The 15,755-nt window shown below is 50.3% G+C and overlaps 1 protein-coding gene across 1 annotated transcript in view; it reads left to right on the top strand.

The window, feature by feature from the left end:
* Positions 1–15,755, top strand: part of robo3 (roundabout, axon guidance receptor, homolog 3 (Drosophila)) — a 115,345-nt gene that overhangs the window by 51,825 nt on the left and 47,765 nt on the right. Inside the window, exon 2 of the mRNA XM_070917559.1 lies at positions 10,629–10,955. Coding sequence (XP_070773660.1) covers positions 10,629–10,955 — 327 coding nt within the window. The remainder of the gene's footprint in view (positions 1–10,628; positions 10,956–15,755) is intronic.

The raw sequence follows: 15,755 nt of genomic DNA on the forward strand, positions 1-15,755 counted from the left end.
TTCCTCCATCAACCAATTCGTTATTTCGTCCATAAAACGCCACAGTATAACCCCCCCCCCCCGCTGTTGTAAATCTGTGTGTTTGACAAGCGGGGAAATGTTTGGCATTCGTGCTTGAATTATCACTTCATCGATGGGTCAACTGTCAAAGTAGTTACCCGTGAATCTTCCCGTTGATCGACTGACCAGCTCGACCGCGGAAGGCCCTCAGGAAGCAGCGCAGTGCTTCCTGGAAAGCTAAGCCATACACCTCCACTGTATTTAGGAGGTGACAAAAACCCCACCCCCAAAAAACTGGAGACGTTGGACCAAAACTCATCAGCGCGGCTGGATATCACCAGAGCGTCTGTGGTCAATATCCGGTTCGTTCGATTGCATGCGGCACGTGTTGATCGCGCTTGCTCGGGTCATCAAGCTGGAGGCCCCCGCAACTTGGAAGTGAAGCGCCCGCACATGTAGTTTGTTGGTTTACAAAAGCACGCGGCGTGTACGGCGGCCTCAGGACGGCACGCCGCTGATGTGGCCGACTCTTTGCTGCTATTGGCACGTTGACAACACGTCTGCCATCTTTTTTTTTTCCGCAGAGAAAAAAAAAAAGAAAGAAAGAAAAAGAGACAGCGAAAGCTTTGTAGTCATTTTTGAGAACAAACGCACATCAAGAGTACCCCCCTCCCTCCCCCCCCCCTCCCCACCTGCCTGCCTGCCCGCCCATCTGTTCTTTACAGATCAATTAGGTTGTCAATAGCTCAGCAGAGCTCTCTGGTATGACGCACTGAAAGTGAGCTACAGCTCCTGAAGAAGAATCGCTGAAAGGTAGGAGTGAATCCTAATTTGCGCCGACTGAAGAATCACACTCCAAAAGGGCCGGGCAAGGAACCAAGCGTCCGCTTCCTGTCATCACAGATCCGGCGGCGCTGATATTGCCGTTTGAAGCCGCTTGTTTGTCGCCTATTTCCGGCTTTTTTTTTTTTTTTTAATTTAATTGAATTTTTTTGGGTTTTCTGACGCAGCTCCTGGCTTTGCTAAATTTAGTATAAAAAAAAAACAAAACAAATGAGTAATGAAAACACTTGGGAGTTGAGCTGAATGTCTGCATGCCTGTCACCCAACAGCCACTCGTTATGTGATATGTAATGAGTATACACCATTATAATAGAAATTCACACTCCCAAATACTCGTTACACACCAGTTTGACGACGCCTCGTGATGCGTTATCAGCTATTTGTGCATTCGACTGTAGCAAATGAGATGGGGGGGGAAGGGGGGGGACAACACGCCCTGTCACTTTATCTTTTAAAATGTGACTATGGGGTGTTTTCACAGCGTACTACTCCAGCTGCCATCCAAGCGACACCCCACTCTCTTAATGCTAATGCTTAATATCTACCCAGCACATTCATACCACAGGGAGGGCCAAAATAAACAAGCGAGGGGCACCAGAGACTTCCCCATGCGAGAAAAGGGACCACACTGGGCAGGAAACTCCATTTAGCAGGCGGGCGCTGACAGCACAAGTCAGCTATCCCCTCTCCTTAAAAGTCTCAAGTGAGGCCGCCCGAGGGGCCCCGACACAACACCGCCTGAGCACCCCACCTCGGGCTGCAGACAGATGGATGCCCCCCCCTGCCCGCCCGCCCGCCCCAACATTAGTTCCAGTGGTTTTAGGCAGGGCTGACCTCTCCAGTGCCGGTCATATTGCTGAAATAGACGTGGAGCGAGGTGAAGCGCCTCAGAGAACAGTATCAAGATGACCGCATCACTGCTTTGTCCTCCAAGGGCAGTGACGTTCCCTGCTGTCACTGGCGAGGGATTAAAGTGACGGGGGGGGCAATCTGCCAGCCCCATCTCCACAGAAGTGTCGTCCTTTCCCCCACCCCGCATCCTCTTTGCCCACAAAAATGGGACGCCTTTGTGAGAGTGCATCATTCATCGCAGTCACTGTACAGTAAATCTCCATGGCAGTACGTCCCAGATGTTGGACCATCGGGTGGGTTTCCACACAGGTGTTGTTGTGTAGTGTCCACTGCTGCACTGAGGTCATCAGAACATTAGAAATGCTACTGCAGCTACAGCAATGTTGATACCCCCAAAAGACCTAACCCAATAATGGCCGATAATTCCCTTGATTGATTGATACGTTTTTTTACGAATAGAAATCTTTAAACTCAATTCATTACGTGTCACCTCTACCATAACGCTCTCTCTTTTACCGCAGTATCTTTGATTGATGATCTCTTTAGGGGAATTATCTGCAAAAACCATGCAGAGGAGTTGGAGGAGGAGGAGGAGGAGGAGGAGGGGGGCGGGGGGGGCTGAGTAGTGTCTGCAGAAGGGAAGGCAGTGAAGGATTTTTGGTGGTCAGACTTTTAGTGAATGAATCCACCTGAAACTGTAAAAGTGAGAGAGCACCAGGTCAGAGGTGTCCTCATGTGGGTTATTATGGAAAATGAGCTTTTTGTAAACTCTCATTGCTATCAAGTTAATACCAAACATTTAAAAACGACCCCCATAGTTTAGTTTTGTTTTTTTTATGGTATCTTTATTGTTTTTCTTTTGGGTTATGGGACTTAGGAGTTCAGGAAGTCCCCCCCCCCCCCCCCCCCCCCCCCGTCTCGACCCTTTCCTCCCCTCAGAGTGACTATGTGTGATCCATCCTCCACACACAGGAGCAGATAGCGGTCAGCCCCTGTGTGTGTGTGTGTGTGTGTGTGTGCTAATCTTGAAATATGCTGCCGTGGGACAGGAAACCAGTGGCACCCCCCCCCCCCCCCCCCACAGCTGTGTCAGGCCACCAGCAGCCAGCGCTGTGCCCGTCCTGGAGCCCCTGGAGTGTTTGCTCCCCTAACATGATCCGCTGCTGGGCCGCCGCTGGTGAAACCCTAATGGCAGGGATGGAAAGAGTTCTCCACTGTCACACTGAAGTAGAAGTACTGTTACTTTAAAAGGAATTTTGCGTTACTGCGTTAGATTTTCAAAGGTGGGGGTGAAGAAATAAAATGCTCTATTATTATATATGATACTACTGTTACAATAAGTTCCATTTCCATACAGCCTGTGCACACAACTGATTACCAATTACCGATATGCCACCGCCTTCCTCTGTATAAACTTACAACATGACATTATGAAGCCACATAAATGAAACAGAATAAAAACATCGCCAAAGCAGACGGCACAGAGATGTGTAGATAAGAACCCCCCCCCCCGCCCCCCACAGCGTCTGCTGCCACAAGCACACATATTCAAGCAAAGCAGAGACTGCACAGTTTTTACACACGACGCTTAGTTGCCAGGCAACACAGTGCTTTCTCTGGACAGCCAGCGTTGCACTGACCTGTCTGAACGGCACCGGGAAGTCCTCCACAATCTGTGCCCCACCATAACCAGTCCACTCCAGCCGCTCTGTGCCCCACCATAACCAGTCCACTCCAGCCGCTCTGTGCCCCACCATAACCAGTCCACTCCAGTGGCAGGCACTGCTGTCAAGAAGAAAGGCAGAAAGGCTTCGCACACCTCACTGAAGTTCCTCAGCAAATGCAGAAGTACCCGCTGTGGGATCCGCCATGAGCCACGTTAGCGCTTAGCATTTTAGCCATACCCAGCATGCACCTGTAGGTCATGCAACATTGTGGGTGTGTTTGATATTGGGTCACTTGGCCTCCCTGCCGGGCGGTGCATTAAATCAGTGATTCATTGAAGGGAGGATGCAGCCCTTTTTTTTTTTTTTTTTTTTACTCCAATCCTTCATTTCATTGCACTGTTGTGCATTTATGTGACCCCCCCCCCCCCCCCCCCCTCCCCGACACTTGGCCAGTGAATGCATACATTTTGTTTTGAAACTTTTAACGGATGCGACTCGAAATCTGGCGAAGTACAAGACTTCTTAGGGACAGTACTTTACAGAGTAAAATAGTAAAACAGTACACAAAAGTACAACCGTGTTGCAGTAACGAGAGTACTTCCACCCCTGCCTCATGATAATTCGTGATAAGAAATCATTATTCGAGACAAAGTGTGATTCAATGTTTTGTCACTACAGCCAGCAGCTGCTCTACCCTTCCCTCGCTCCAGTACTTCCTCCTCTATTTCCTCTCGCCTCTTCCTGGTCTCATCACACATAGAACATTTACAGCTAAGAAAAAATGGAGAATGAGAGTGCAGTGGCCACATACAGTTGCTGCTCTCTTGTTCTCTCAAAGCCCCTATCCCAAGCGCCCCCCCCCCCCTCCCCTCGGTGCACTCGGTGGAGAAAATCAATGCTTGTTACTGGCGGGCTATTGGAACTCAAACTGAACTCTTGGCAGGATTTGTGATAACTTGGGAGGATGTTGGAGCGGTTGTGTTTGAGTCCTCGGGACTGCTCTTTGCGAAACGCGCCTGGAAGCTGCGTTCAAAAAGCCTCCTTCAAAACGGTTTGAATGCGAGAATAGTTTGGCCGAACCGCCCCCCCGCGTTATCGACGTCGATGTTTTGATGTTCCTGCAGAAGCCGACGCTTGGCTATTTGTACCAGAGCGGCGCTGCGGAACGCTTGAGGAAAGTGCGTTTAAAAAGTCAGAGTGAACAGCTGGAATCGTCCGTGCAAGCCCTTGCTCCAAATTTCCACAATCCCCTCCTCTCAAAGAAGAAAGCCTCGGCCCCCCCTCGCTCGCGGAATCTGCTCACGGCCCCTAGAGAGACATGATAAAAACACCCAATTTCCTTTTGCAAAGTTGACCCTGCCCAGCTAAATGCTTAGCATCAACACAGGCTCAATTAAGGAGGTTGTCTCTTTACGGCTGGCGCTTTGTATTCTCATGCAAGTGCCTCATTTTGTTGTCCCCACAGGGTCAAACAGTAGGAGAGAGAGAGAGAGAGAGAGAGAGAGAGAGAGAGAGAGAGCACCCCCTCCTCCCTCCCACCCCCACACTGCTGCCAATTTAACTTTGAATGCACATTTGAAAATCAATTCCTGTGGCTTTGGTGAGAGGAGGAGGAGGCAACAAAGCTGTAAAACAACAAATTCTGTCGGAGGGAAGCCGGCGCGCTGAAAAGAATTGCAGATGAGGGAGGGAGAGGAGCAGGAAAGTTGTTGAGTTTTCTTTGATCGCCATCTTACGCCCCCCCCCCCCCCCACCTCCTCCTCTCTGCTCCTTCTTGAAAGATTAGAAAGCTCATTCTGTCCACCACTTTTAAAGGACTCTTTTTTTCTCTCCCCCCCCCCTCTCCCCGAGCCATTAACAGCTATGTCTTTTTTTCCCCAAGCAGAACTGGGTGAGCAGGGCGGTTATCTCGAGTGCAGTGTGAGGGTTAGCTCAGCTTAGCCTTAATTTGAGTTGCTAAGCCAAAGTATGGCTTAATCTTACTTTCTTCTTTTTCTTCTTACCACAACTGGCCACAGAGCGATAAGGGCTGCAGACCTCTGACACGTCGCCGCGTTCTGGTCCGAAATGAAAGGCGCCCCCTCGCAACACTGCCTGGGTGGAAGCCTTTGATGGGGCCGAAGTGCCGTCCGTGTTTTATGTGCGTTTCCCTGAAGGGAGGCGGGTCGTACGCTGGACCCTCAGCAGAGAGGATTTTTGTTGACCTCCTTGTACAAATATCAGACAAAAAACGAGCGCCCTGTCGTGGATTCATTGTAGGAGTCAGGCAGTCTGGGGGAGATGCGGATGCAAGTGCATATTTACATGCGGAGCGATAGAGGCGCAGAAAAAGGGGCTGTCGCCTCAAGCCAATAGCTCGTCAAGTAAAATGACGTTGAAATGAACCCTTCGGGGGACTCCGTATCCCACAGGGGACGGATCTACGCGGGATTGAGGCTGTCCGCCCACCTCGCCGCTTTTTTCCTTAAGATTGCTGTCTCTTTGTTTTGCGGCCTCAGTTTTCCCCTCTCGCTACTGATTAACTGTCAGGGCCTTTGGTGTCAGCAGCAGCAGCAGCAGCAGCAGCAGCAGCAGCAGCACCTCTCCCATCACATCAGCGGAGCGGCTGCATTACCGTCGCGTTGTCGCTCGGAGGAACTTTCAGTGCACGTCTGACTCGGTGTCAAAGACAGAAAAAAGTCGACGTCCACTATTTAAAAAGTTGTCCATCTTCGGACGTATGGTACGTTTTAAAGTTGATCTTCACAGTCATGTCTTGACTGACCCCCACATGCAAATAAACCCCCCCCCCCCCCTTCTAGCCGCATTTCAGTACTAGAGCGATTTGTGCGTGAGTTACTGGGCGTTGTCTGGATGTTTTGCCTTTTCAGAGGAAGTAAATCTGCTCAGGGATGAAAGCCCACTTGTGTTTGTGGTGAAATAAGGCTGGGGGGAGTTGGGGGGGGGGGGGGGGGGGGGGGGGGGGGCATGTAGATCTTTGGCAGTGGCCCTCTGCTCTTGTTTTCTATATCAGCAGGACACACCGAGCCACTTGTTCTTGCACTGGATGAGGAAAAAGTTCTGCCTCAGCACTTTGCCATCCTCCATTATAGAGAGGACGTTGCAGGGAGGGGGTGGGGGGTGGGGAGTGGGGGGTTGTTCCAGTTTTTCTGGGTTTTTTTGTCTTGTGCACTTACTTCTCTGTCACCCTCTCAGGCTTTCGTCTCGTCCTCCTCCTCCTCCTCCTCCTCCTCCTCCCACTCTTACCGAGTTAAAAACTCTGAAGTGGTCTGACAGCGATTCACTTTGCATATGCACATTTACAATCCAATCCATACGACCGACGCGGCGCGTTCACGTGGGTCCTTGTTCAAACACACAGGATTGACCGACCGCATCATTGCACTACGGAGCAATTCAAGTGTGTAGTATTTTGTGTACTACACTGTACAACTTTCTGAACTGAAGCAAGGGCTCAGTGTTTGCCAGCGGTGTGAATGTATATTTATATTATACAGCTTTGATATTAAAGGGCAAAGACTTGTTTCTACAGTAAGTATAATACCAGAAATCTTCCCTGTTGCAGCGTTTTGTACGTTTTCACAGCACAGTTTCACCCCTGGCCGGCGCATCAGCTCCAGTAACACGTGTCAAGCATGGGTTAAACGTGTGTGTGTGTGTGAGGGGGGGTGGGGGGGGTTATCTTCCACAGTGACTTGGAGCTTCCGCCATAGGCGTTCATTTGGGTGAATTATTGATATCAGTTTCCGAGCGATTCACCGAGCCCTCGTGTGTGCAGATTTTACGTTTAATCTGTCGCCCGCCAAGAAAGGACAGCTGCGCCTCGAAAAGGCAAGGCGTGCAACCATTTTCACGACCACCGATGACTGGCGGCCTTCGGACCTACAAGCGTACAGCACATGCAGCTCTGAAATTCATCTTTTCCTCCGCGCACCATTCCTGTCAAACGCAGCCTGGACTCCCCGCAGCTTCCCAGTGGTTTCATTAGCTCACGCGTGGCTTTGAGTCTTGCTGCCGTCCTGCCGTGGTCCAGCATGGGCAGGAGCTAATAGGTCCTTAGAGGTTTCCAGACTTTCCTATTAGACACCCTTCTCAAGACAACCAGGCGCTCTCTCCAGACTCCAGCTGCTCCACTTAACCCGATTTGAGTTCATCTTTTCCTGCCTCGCCCCCTTATCTGTTACATACATCTGCACTCTCTGTGAGCTGTGCAGCCGGGGGAATGCCGCGCTGCTCAGAAAGGCAAGTATCCTCGAGTTGTGTGGCGGCGCAGTAGTCGGCCTCCGTCATACAGTCGTGCTAATGCACTGTGTGGTTTCCGAAAATGTCCATGCAGTCAGTGACTGTTATTTTTCTCCATTTCTCCCGAACTGAGCCGACATCCCGGAGGAAAAAAGGGGCAGATCAGTTCTGTTTGTGGAGGACAAGCAGCTGAGAGATCATTTCATCCGGTCTAAACTTCCCCCGGATGATCGGCATATCATCTTTTTTCGAGCCGGTGTTCGGTGGTTTGCCTCTTGATGATGATGATGATGATGAGGATGATTTAGCTCCGTCTCACACGGCGGCGGCCTCGTCCTCTTTTAAAAGCTTTCGCTTTACATTTCCACATGGCTTGCTCCGGAGCAACTTGGACTGTAAAATTTATGAGTCAGCTCTAAAAGGCTCCGTCCCGCTGAGCTTCTCACCACAGACAACCCCACCCCCCACCCATCCACCCCACCCCACCCCCACCAAAACCAGACAGACTCACTGCAGCCATGACACATATGCTACCTCAAAGCTATTAGCTGAACGGCCTCCATCTAACGGCTCGGAGACCTTGAGGGAGGGGAGGCGAAACAATGTTTTTTATGCCACACAAGAGCAACCTTGTGAAAAAAGATATGTTTTTTTTTATTCATTCAATTTTAGAGATTTATCACATCTGCGCCGAAATATAATCTAAGTACAGCTAATATATGGAACTATCTTTATACTGTAGATATCCAGCCTCTCCCATGACTTTGACATTTGTTAAAAAGTCTTTCAAAGTCAATCAATCAAAAGTAAAAAGTTCACATTAATCACTACAAGAATCATTCGTTACAGTCCTAGTTTATTTTTTATTTATTTTGGAATATTCATTTTATTTATTATGCATAGGCCTTTTGTGTTTAATGTCAAAAGCACATGAGTGGTGATGTAGCATCCACGCTCAGAAAATGGCAATATTTGGTATTTGGAACTCGGAAAAAGGCGAGTTGGGCACAATTTTGGAGATTTTCAAATTCCATCATATAGTGTTTTTGGCAAATCGTGTCATCATCACATTTCTGCAACTTGTAAACCCCCAGGACAAAATATGTTACAGTGTGTTTTCAGTTTGAGAAAGAAAGAGACAGACAGAGAGGAAGTGGCAGTCATGTGTCCCCCCCCCCCCCCCCACCCCCTTTAACGGCGGCAAAATATAACCTCAAAAGGTGTCTCCGATCACATCGCGGCGTGCTTTCAGTGCTCGAAAAAAAGGGGTTCCACGTCAGACATAAAGCCCAGCCGCTATTCGAGTCTTAACTCGAAGCAACTTCAAAGCCTCAGCACCATTTCCTCCCATTCAGAGCCGCCTATTTCTCCTTCTTTGCAAACGTAATTGCATTGAGAGCAGGGCCATCAGACGCTACTCTATATTCCCGTCAGCGGAAAGCACTTGAGTTCTTAATCCCCCCCCCCCGCCCCACCCTACCCCAGAAAAAAAAAAAAAAAACCTTAGAGAGGATTTGTCACTTTGAGGGCAGGAATTTTGACTGCTTTTCTTATCAGGTGTTATCAGGAAAAGTCTGAACCTTTGAACTCCTTCTCATTCATGCACCTGTGGGAAGAACCATCACGGCCCCTGGCTCTTGTGTTGGACCTGATTACTCTGTTTCCGATGGCATGTGCCCCGTGCTTCCATGCAGGAGAGGAAGAAGTGGAAAACATCGCCTTCTGCAGCTTTGAGATTTACCCAAAAACTGCGACGGGCTCCCGCCTCTTTTGCAGTCTTCGCGCCCCAAACCGAAACCCTGTCGCCCCGAGTTATGTTTGATTCCCGTTTGAACACAACTTGTTTAAACTTTAAACCCAGCGCTAAGTTATTCCACAGGAGCAGCATCGTAACCCCGAGTGAAACAAAGCTCGAGTGACACCGGCGTCTGTGTAATGCAGGAGCTACAGAGCTACCTAAACGCCCCAACATGTTCCCTGTCCTCCTGCTGTGTGCGCACAAGCACTCCCGCCAATCTCCTGAAAAGCGTGCAATACCGAGACGGGGTGGGGTGGGGGGGGGGGGATGATTCCAGTTTGAGAAGAAGCACTGAAAACAGGACGCACCCTCTTCTTCCGTGCGCTCTCCGGGGAGAAATCTCACTCGGGCCTCGAGTTTTGTGTTATTGCTCTTCAAACATAATTTGTGTGCCGCCAACATGCTGTCATTCAAATTGGAGTAGGAAGAGGAAAGAAGATGGAGGGTGGGGGGGGAAGCAATTTAAAATAAAATAAAAACCTGTGGGAATTACCTCGCCTCCATCTCCATCTGCCTCTGTCTCTGTCTTCATTTATTTCTTTCAGAAGAGAGTCTGCAGACCGCACGAACGCCGAGCAGACGCACGACTCATTTATAATCAGTTACAGAGAGGAGCTTTGCAAATGATTCCACGAAACAGACAGCGCCGCGCAGTTTAGAAGTCTCTTCGCCGAGTCCAGTCGAGCTTCTGATTAGCGCGGCTCGACTGCATCTGCTTCTAACCCGCCGGAGAATTCGGTTTCGGCTTTTAGAATTTGGAGCGCGTCCTCTCTCCGATTTACGCTTTCAACGTCGCCGTTGAGCAATTACACATCACACGCTGGTTTCGCTCGGCCGCGTTGTCGCCCAGCTCGAGAGGTTTGGAGGGAGGGCGACGGAGAGTGTTTTTCAGAAGTCGTGCCGCCCACTTGCCTCTTGTATGCAGTGTTTATCATAGTCCTGACTCTTCCTACACTAGTGCAGATCAGGAGTGTGTGAGCGATCCAAACGTATCATGCGCTCTTTAAATACCCTTAACAACTCTCTCTCAGTAACGCAGACTGTTCATTCCGGGCCTTTCTCTTCAATCTGTTGCCTGTTACGTAAGCTTTAAAACACCACACGGCTCCGGTTTAGAGATAATTATAACCCCAAATTTCAGCCCTGCTGCTGGCACCAAGGTCTCATATTCTAAAATCATGCTAAATCTTTTACCCCCCCCCCCCCCCCCCTTCTCTTTCCTCCAGGATCCCGGCCCAGGCTTGAGGATGCGGCCCCCCGGGTCGTGGAACACCCGTCCGACCTGATCGTGTCCAAGGGCGAGCCGGCCACGCTCAACTGCAAGGCGGAGGGGCGGCCGACCCCCATGGTGGAGTGGTACAAAGACGGCGAGCGCGTGGAGACGGACCGAGAGGACCCCCGGTCCCACCGGATGCTCTTGCCCAGCGGCTCCCTCTTCTTCCTGCGAATCGTGCACGGGAGGCGGAGCAAACCCGACGAGGGCGTCTACGTGTGCGTGGCGCGCAACTACCTGGGCGAGGCGGTCAGTCGCAATGCATCGCTGGAGGTGGCAAGTAAGTGTCCTTTTGGTGTGCGATGGAACAAAAGAGAGAGAGAGAGAGAGAGAGAGAGAGACTGAATGCCGGGCAGAGACATGGGACTTGGAATGGAGGCAGATGCTACACGCGATGCTACAATGACACTAGTGTGGCTCACCGGATGTCGGCTGTTGGTACGAGTCTGCCATTGGCCGACTGTCCATTTTGGAAGGGCACGATTGCGTTTGGTTTAAAGAAATAGAAACAAGCCAGAGCGTTTTTTTTCCCCCCCTCCATCCCAGAATAATAATGGGTTGACCTTTTGACCAGACCTTTCTCTGAAGTGTGGCCTGGCAATGCGAGACTACAACGATGATGAAAAGTCAATTTACACCCATAATAACGCCCGTAGAAACACATGTGGAGGTAGACCGTTTCAGAGGATTCACTCACTCACTACGAGTCCGTGTAATGGGCAAGAAAAGACCGTTGTGATGGCCCGGTGCTTGTCCACATATCGGGTGTCAGACATCGCGTCGTGTATCGTGTCGTTCCAGCAATAAGGAACGAATGAAAGCGCAGGTAGGTAGTCAGTAATGACGTTAGCTGCTGCACCGCAAAGGCAGGGCGGTCTAGACTCCTCTCAGGTCTCCCATCGCCCCCATCACTCGGCTGAGTTAACTCAAGACGCCACCCCTGACCTCGGTATCAGATCTCCTGGCAGCTTGCACGACCCAGAGACCACCCCCACCCCTCGCCCTCCTCCCCCAGCCTACCGACGCCGCATCCTATCCTGGAGCCTGGCCCCTGTCGCGTCGCGATCGGGCCTGTTAATGTTAGACGGATGACAGAGAGCTGAAGAAACGTTCTTGCAGGAGGGAGGGGGGGGGGGGCGCGCGCACTGTTGGTTGGTTGGCAGCTTCTCACCAGCAGATGTTAGTTCCTTAAAATACAATCAGCTCCTGTCAGATGGGTTTCCAACAGACGCCTCTTGATTTTTGTCCCCCCCCCCCCCCCCTCTCTCTCTGCTTGTGATCGGTGGCACTTTAATGAAATGCAGAAAGGGCCAATTAAATCTTTGCTGTCAGAAGTCAGTGTTAGGAGACCACTATAAAGTTTAACTTTGTTTTGACAGCAGCAGCAGGTCATCCAGATAACTTTGTTGCACACATATATAGCTGAGGGCTGGTTTGGGTTTTCAAAATGGACGACAAATGAGTGGCCGGAACGACTGAAAGTATGAAATGCTCAGCCCAAAATGAACTTTCGCCTCTGTTATAGCACGTGACAGGCACATGTTGCTAGCAGCTTTTACAGAACCCCCCCCCCCCCCCCCTCCCCGCTCCTAATATCATCCACCCTTTAAAGCAGAAAGCATCGCAGGAATTTTCCCGGCGCTCTAACGAAAACCAGCTGAACGCAGCAAGACAAACTCAAAAAAACAGTGAAACTCGAGACGCCTGTCAAACACCTCACGGCCGGGTTTTCATATTTTTCCCTGAAAAAAGCCCCTAACTTAATAATCAGGCTCCTTTTCAGGTCCAAAGAAGTTGCCTTGGCTTGTCTTAGTTCATGACATCAGGAGAGCACTTACCCAAAAACAAGGACACATTATTATTATTATTATTATTATTATTGCTTTTGCCCTTGAGACGTTTCAGGCAGCTGCACATCGACGACGTCGCAAGCGAGGCTCCGCGAGGTCGCGCGGGTCCGTGTTTGTCAAGTCAAAAGGGTTCGGCGTGCACTCTGAGCCTCTCGCCTTCAACGCCAGCGTCTGATCGGCCCATCTGTGTTGCTGCACGTCCAGCTTTCTGATGCCGCGGCCCCTTTGGGAGGCGACGTCCTCTGCAGCTGTCTGCAAACAGACGCGAGCGCAGGGACACAACTTGACGCACAGCGGTTGCCCTCGCAGATAAGAATCCCTGATCCATGGCGGTCGGGGAGGAAAGACTGAAAGCGTGTGTGTGTGTGTTTTACTTGCGTCGCCTTCCTGCAGGCCCGCACAAACCCACAAACACACTTTTGGAGCCTCGCCTCCCAGAGAGGGAGGTTATGTAGAACAGAAAACAGCAGCCAGTGCCAAAGCCGGGCCAGTGCCAGCTCCTGCCAGCCCCCTCGGCGTGGCACCAGTGGGACCGGAGATAAGGCCACAGGCATATGAGCCTGCCTGGAGCCGGGGGGGGGGGGCTCAGTGTGCCAGAGAAGGCGCAAGATGGCACTTCGTGGCACGGTGTCACTTCGCTCCCCAGCCTACGACTTGGAAGCGCTGGGGGCTAACCGAGGGGGATTGGTGTGTATATTTGGTATCGGGGTGGAAGCCAGCGCAGTGGGAAGGGATGGAAGGTTCAAGAGGTTTAACCCCCTCACGGTCCATCTGCTGCAGGCTGGGAAGGCAGGCAGGGCGATGAAGGCCGCTGAGCTGCAGCATGGATGATGAACTGGCAGAATTTTGCCGACAAAAAAAGCGCACAAAGTTATGGATTTCAGCTTTAAAGTGATACACAAAAAAAAAAAAAAAAATCGGATCTTTTGAAGATCAAACGCGCTGCGCAGGCGCTATAAAGGGGCGGCTGTGAAATGTTTGTAGCGTCCTCGCCGACGGAGAACATCTGCTGCGGCTGGAATTCAAGTATCTCACCCAACCCCTGCTGCAGTGTAATCAACTTGCACTCGATTTTCTCCCGCCCCCCCCCCCGCTGCAAATTGCTGTTGTTGTTGTTGTCCTGAGTGTGAGAGCGCAGCATGGACACAGGTTAAGTGTTGGGCAACGGGAACATTTTGACCCGTTGGTGCTGATTACCAAATTAGGGGGTTATCCTCTGGGCAACCTACTGAATGGCTGTTGAGATATTTCACTCTAGCCTCCCCTCTTTGCCTCCAGAGTGACTAAAACTAGTTTTAACGTCTGCGACGCTACTTTTAATCTTTTCCTGTATAACAATAATAAATAAAGATATGAACACAGCTAGTAATAAGATAGATCTCTTTGTGCCAGTGTAATGTAAATATATATATATATATTCACTAGTTGTAATATTGGCTGTGCATTTTGGTCTCGACAGGTACAATAGCTCCTACTCATTGTTTCTCAAGTGAGCGCAGACCACCTTTCCTTTGCAAACACTCATGCTGACAATTCGTCGCCCGATGAGTCATTAGGGAAGGTTCAGCTCGGTTACCTCGGGAACCGCTTCCACTCATTGTTAACGACACGGCGATGGATGCGATGCTTGATGCATGGACTGCGAGAGTCTTCTCGAGCTTCAGTCGGCGGGCTTTAACCTCAGACACGGTGGCGCTGGCGTTTTTCAAACCGCACATTCCTTTATCCCACATTAAGAACAGATCACAACCTTCCGAAAACGTGCGCTTTTGCGCCCCGATCCCAATCCGATTTCACACATTAAAAGATTCTGTGATCCTTGAAAATGTGGCCGGGAGCAGAGGCCAGTCGATGTCAGGTGCAAAAAAAAGAAAGGTCAGCCAAGCACAATAGACCTAACTTAACAGGGCCAGAGACCCCTGGGTGGGGATTGGACTTTCAGAGTGACGTTTTCATTATGCCTGCTCCGTCGCTGCCGCCTGGCTTTATGGCTCATGAATATTCACGCCAGCAAGGGAGGGGAAGGAGGGCTGGGGGGGGGGGGGGCGGAGTCAGAGACATTTCAAATAAAACCCACAGTGGTAAACCTCTAAGGGTTTTATGCCTCCAAAACCACCACCACCACCACCTCCCACTACCATTTTTTTTTAAAGGTTGTTTGGAGGTTAAGCCTTCAAGGTTCAAGATGGCAGCTGCCTTGTGGAATTTGGGGAATGAACAGGTGAGGAAGTGATGAAACTCCTGTTTTTTTTTTCCTCCTGCCTTTGTGTGAATGTGTCCTTGTGTGTGTGTGTGTGTGTGTGTCTTTGTAACGGTTGCCTGGGCCAACTTTCTCACTCGTAGTAATCCTAGACACCAGTGAGGGAGAAACAGCTGAACAGCACTGTCACCGCTTGGATCCTCCTTTCTCTTTCTGTCTCCTTCACACACACACACACACACACACACACACACACACACACACACACACACACCTGTCATTCTGTTTTTGATCACCGAGACCCCTGTGCAGAAAAATGGATTTCAAGGTTTATGGATTTGGAAATGGGGAAAGGATTTGGGGGTTGGGGGTTGGTTATAGGAAAGAGTTACAGCGGGAGAGAGAAGTATAGGTTGGGTGGCTCTGATAAAACAGCCCCCCCCCCCACCTCCCCCTCCCCCATGTCGCTGCCCTCTGTCCCTGTTATTAACCCCAGTGGTGCGGAGCCATATGGGCTGTGATTGGAGCTCCGCGGTGCGTGCTGTCATACACAGTGGAGTGCAGTCACACTGACATGTACATCTACACGGACCGCAGCTGACCCGCTGTCACTTCCTGTAGACACGTGGCATTATAAAGGGGCGCAGTATGAGCAAGGTCAGGTAGATGGGTGGTTTTAAAAGATCTTTCAAAGATCCAGTGGGAGGGAAAATGCCTTTTCATGTGATCATGTTGAAATAAAGCCGATGAAAGCCTCTACTCCGAAGGCTAAATGCCATTCTGTGCACTGTAAAAATAGAGTGTTCCCATTTGCTTCAACTGAATACCTGTTTTTTTTTTGTTTTTTTTCCCTCTTTAAACCTATTTTGAATAACCTGTTCTGAGCTGTTAACAGCGGTTTTATCTGTCAACCTGCTCTGAATGAGCTGCTCTTAGCTGTTGGCCCGCTTCGAATGAGCTGATGTGATCTGCCGTGCCATTATGAGACTGAGGCTGATTTTATCCGTGGGTCTTTAAACGTGTTCAGGTT

This window comes from Enoplosus armatus, chromosome 13, assembly GCF_043641665.1.
Source record: "Enoplosus armatus isolate fEnoArm2 chromosome 13, fEnoArm2.hap1, whole genome shotgun sequence".
Classification (NCBI taxonomy): Eukaryota; Metazoa; Chordata; class Actinopteri; order Centrarchiformes; family Enoplosidae; genus Enoplosus; species Enoplosus armatus.